The 2,894-nt window shown below is 36.4% G+C and overlaps 1 protein-coding gene across 1 annotated transcript; it reads right to left on the reverse strand.

The window, feature by feature from the left end:
• Positions 1-499: 499 nt before the first annotated feature.
• Positions 500-2,661, reverse strand: LOC117911720 (epoxide hydrolase 4-like). The gene is made up of 4 exons (XM_034826118.1): positions 1,869-2,661; positions 1,068-1,160; positions 923-990; positions 500-826 (listed from the first exon to the last, which is right to left on the reverse strand). Exons 1-4 carry the CDS (start codon positions 2,487-2,489, stop codon positions 691-693), a joined length of 918 nt encoding a protein of 305 aa, XP_034682009.1. The 5' UTR covers positions 2,490-2,661; the 3' UTR covers positions 500-690.
• Positions 2,662-2,894: the final 233 nt, after the last annotated feature.

Here is a 2,894-nt window from a genome sequence, read left to right on the forward strand (position 1 = left end):
GGACTTGTTTTAAAGTCTTGAAAGTTCATTTGAAATTAAAGTAGATAATATTTACACATTGGGAGAGGGTCGTTATAAATTGTATTAGAATCGATCCTAACTTCAGTGTGAGAGTTTGTTTAGCCCAACCTCATAATCTTATGAGACACAATGTCCTAATTATGTTACATGGAGGGTCATTGTCATGTTCCATATCAATTAAGAGATGAAGTCTTTTAAAGTCGTGAGACATTAAAAATTTTAATTTTGAATTGAACGTTATATCAATATAAAAAATAAACAATTAAAATAATATATTTATAATTCCAAAATTTTTTAACAAAAATAGACCAAAATATTTTTTTATAAATAAAAAACAAATTGAGGTAGATATACCGTAAATAAGTGTGCTATTTTTTTTTTATAATTTCATCGAACAAGCTTAATATAGACTTGGCCCACCTTCTGTTTCCAGATTTATCATAAAGCAAACCATAACTATGCTCGCTGGACGGTTCAGTTGGTGGGCAGTTTTGTGACCTCCGCCACGTGGCTATAAATTTTTTCTGTCGACATGGCTTACATCGTTGAATTATCAGCTGGAATTAACTTTCACGTGTCTACTAGGGTCATTATTCATTACAAAGGGAACAACTACAAACACACAGGTAGTGAATAGTGATGATACAAAATCCCAGTGAGCTGAGATTGTTATTGCAGCTGCTCATATGCTGTCAAAGAGGCCAGAATCCGCTTGAGGTGGGCGTTGTAGGCACAAGGCCTCTCTAATTGAGATAGATGGCCTGCCTTCTCTATGCATTGCAGCTTCGCTTTGTCTCCCAATTGTCTGCAACCCAGTCATCAGTTATCACTACTCCTGCTTCTAAGTCATGGGATCAACCCATTAGGGCTTTGGTTATTTGATGAAACAAAATGGACTTACTCTTTCAAGTTGTGTGCCACTTCCAAGTCAAAAATCTTGTCACCATCGCCCCAGAGCAGATACATCCTCTACCACAACAAGGAAAAAGAAAAAGGTTAGGTGAAGACAACGGGCAATTGTATCGATCGGTTCCCTCCTTGCTAACCTGGTGGTAGTGGTTATACGGTGTGAAGTCCTCGTCCCTGATGACCAAAGCTTCCAGAAGTTCTTCTCTCTCCTTTCTGTGGCTGAACATCACCTGCCATCCATTGCCCAAAACTCACAAACAATCTTCCAAAACTTGTGATGTATGACCTCTCTTCAAATATGTTCTAAGAATATATTTTTATATTAAATATGTTTTAAAAACAGACTTTTTATTGTAAGCAACAATAAAAACAGATTTTTGAAAATAATTTCTAAAAACTATATCTCAATTTGATATCTAATTTTATTTTATTTTTTTAAATGAAGGGAGTCTAAATAGAACCTTCCTTTTATTATATTAATTCTGGCTTTATAAAAAAATAAAGAAAATTAGCAGGTCTTTTTTTTTTTTTTTTAGCTTTTAATCTTTTAGTGATTTAGTTTTTAAAATATTTTTTTTTTAAAATGATGAAAATAAATAAATTAAACACATGTAAATTAAAATTTTGATTTGAAATGAAAATATTAAAATTATTTTTCAAATAATTTCAAAATGATTTTTTATTTCATATAATAACAATGTATATCATATTAAAATTCTAAAGTATATGCAAAAAATCTATAATAATAAAAAAAAAAAGTTATTACTTTCTTTTAAATATATGAAAATTAAATTTTGAAAATGCTATTTATTAATATTAAATTTTAATGAAATTTATTAATTACTAAAATGTTATATTTGGATGGGACTTGTCTAAGACGAAACTCACGCGTGAGAAAGGTTAAATGCATGGTTGCAAAACCGAGAAGCGAAGCCTACCCCAAGATAGTCCTTGAAAATCCAATTGGGAATCCATGGCGGTAACCAGTAAGTACCGACTCTGAACATCTCCTTCACGCCTTCCACAGTGGTCGGCATCAAACACTCCGACCACCGCCGCAACCCTAGTCTCTTCAGCCTCCGATTGCTGGGCGACTCCGTCAAGGCCTCCACCGACCCGCTCACCAACATTGACTCCACCAAATCTGGGTACAATTCAGCCATCTTGAACCCAATCATGCCTCCGTAGCTCAACCCCACCACCACACACCTCTCCACCCCAAGCTTCCTCAACCCAGTGGCCAGACACTCCGCCTGGAACCTCGGCGACCTGTTCCCGGCGGCGGTGGCGGAGTCCCCGAAGAAGAGGAGGTCCGGCACGTAGACTGAATAATGGCTTTTGAGAGCAAAAACTTGGAACATCCACGTTAGTATCCCTTCCACACCGAAGCCATGAACAAGAACCATATTCGGCTTCTGGGTTTCTTCAGTTTTCGGTTTGGCGGGGGCCCAGAAGTTCGTGACGGTTCCTGGCTCGATCTCCACCTTTTTGGGTTCAACTCCATTGAACTTCATGAGGATTTGGACAAGGGACTTCTGCAGTGTAACGATGTTCACCATTTTTAGGGTTTCTGTGTGTGGTCTCTGTCATTGAAGTCCATATATATATAGATACACAGTGAGAGAAAGAGAGAGAGGATAAGAACAATGTTGACAAACAATGAAATCCCAAGCAATATGACTTGCGGTTGTGGGTCAAGGGTGAGCTGGTTAGAATTGAATTGTGGGTTACTTTGAGGAGGGACAACAATGAACATGAAAGAAGCTACAGAAATCTGAATGTTGAAAAGACCTTTCTTTTTTCAAAAAGTGCATGCAGCAAAAGCTGCTTCACTTTTCTGACCATGTGATACTGAATTCAATTAAGGTGAGAGAATTTTATTTGACCTTTTCAAGATAATAAGAAAGGCGTGTTGTTTTAATTCAATTCTCATTATGTAATAGAATTGTCTTATACATTTAAAA

Source organism: Vitis riparia, chromosome 3 (genome assembly GCF_004353265.1).
Source record: "Vitis riparia cultivar Riparia Gloire de Montpellier isolate 1030 chromosome 3, EGFV_Vit.rip_1.0, whole genome shotgun sequence".
NCBI classification, from domain to species: Eukaryota; Viridiplantae; Streptophyta; class Magnoliopsida; order Vitales; family Vitaceae; genus Vitis; species Vitis riparia.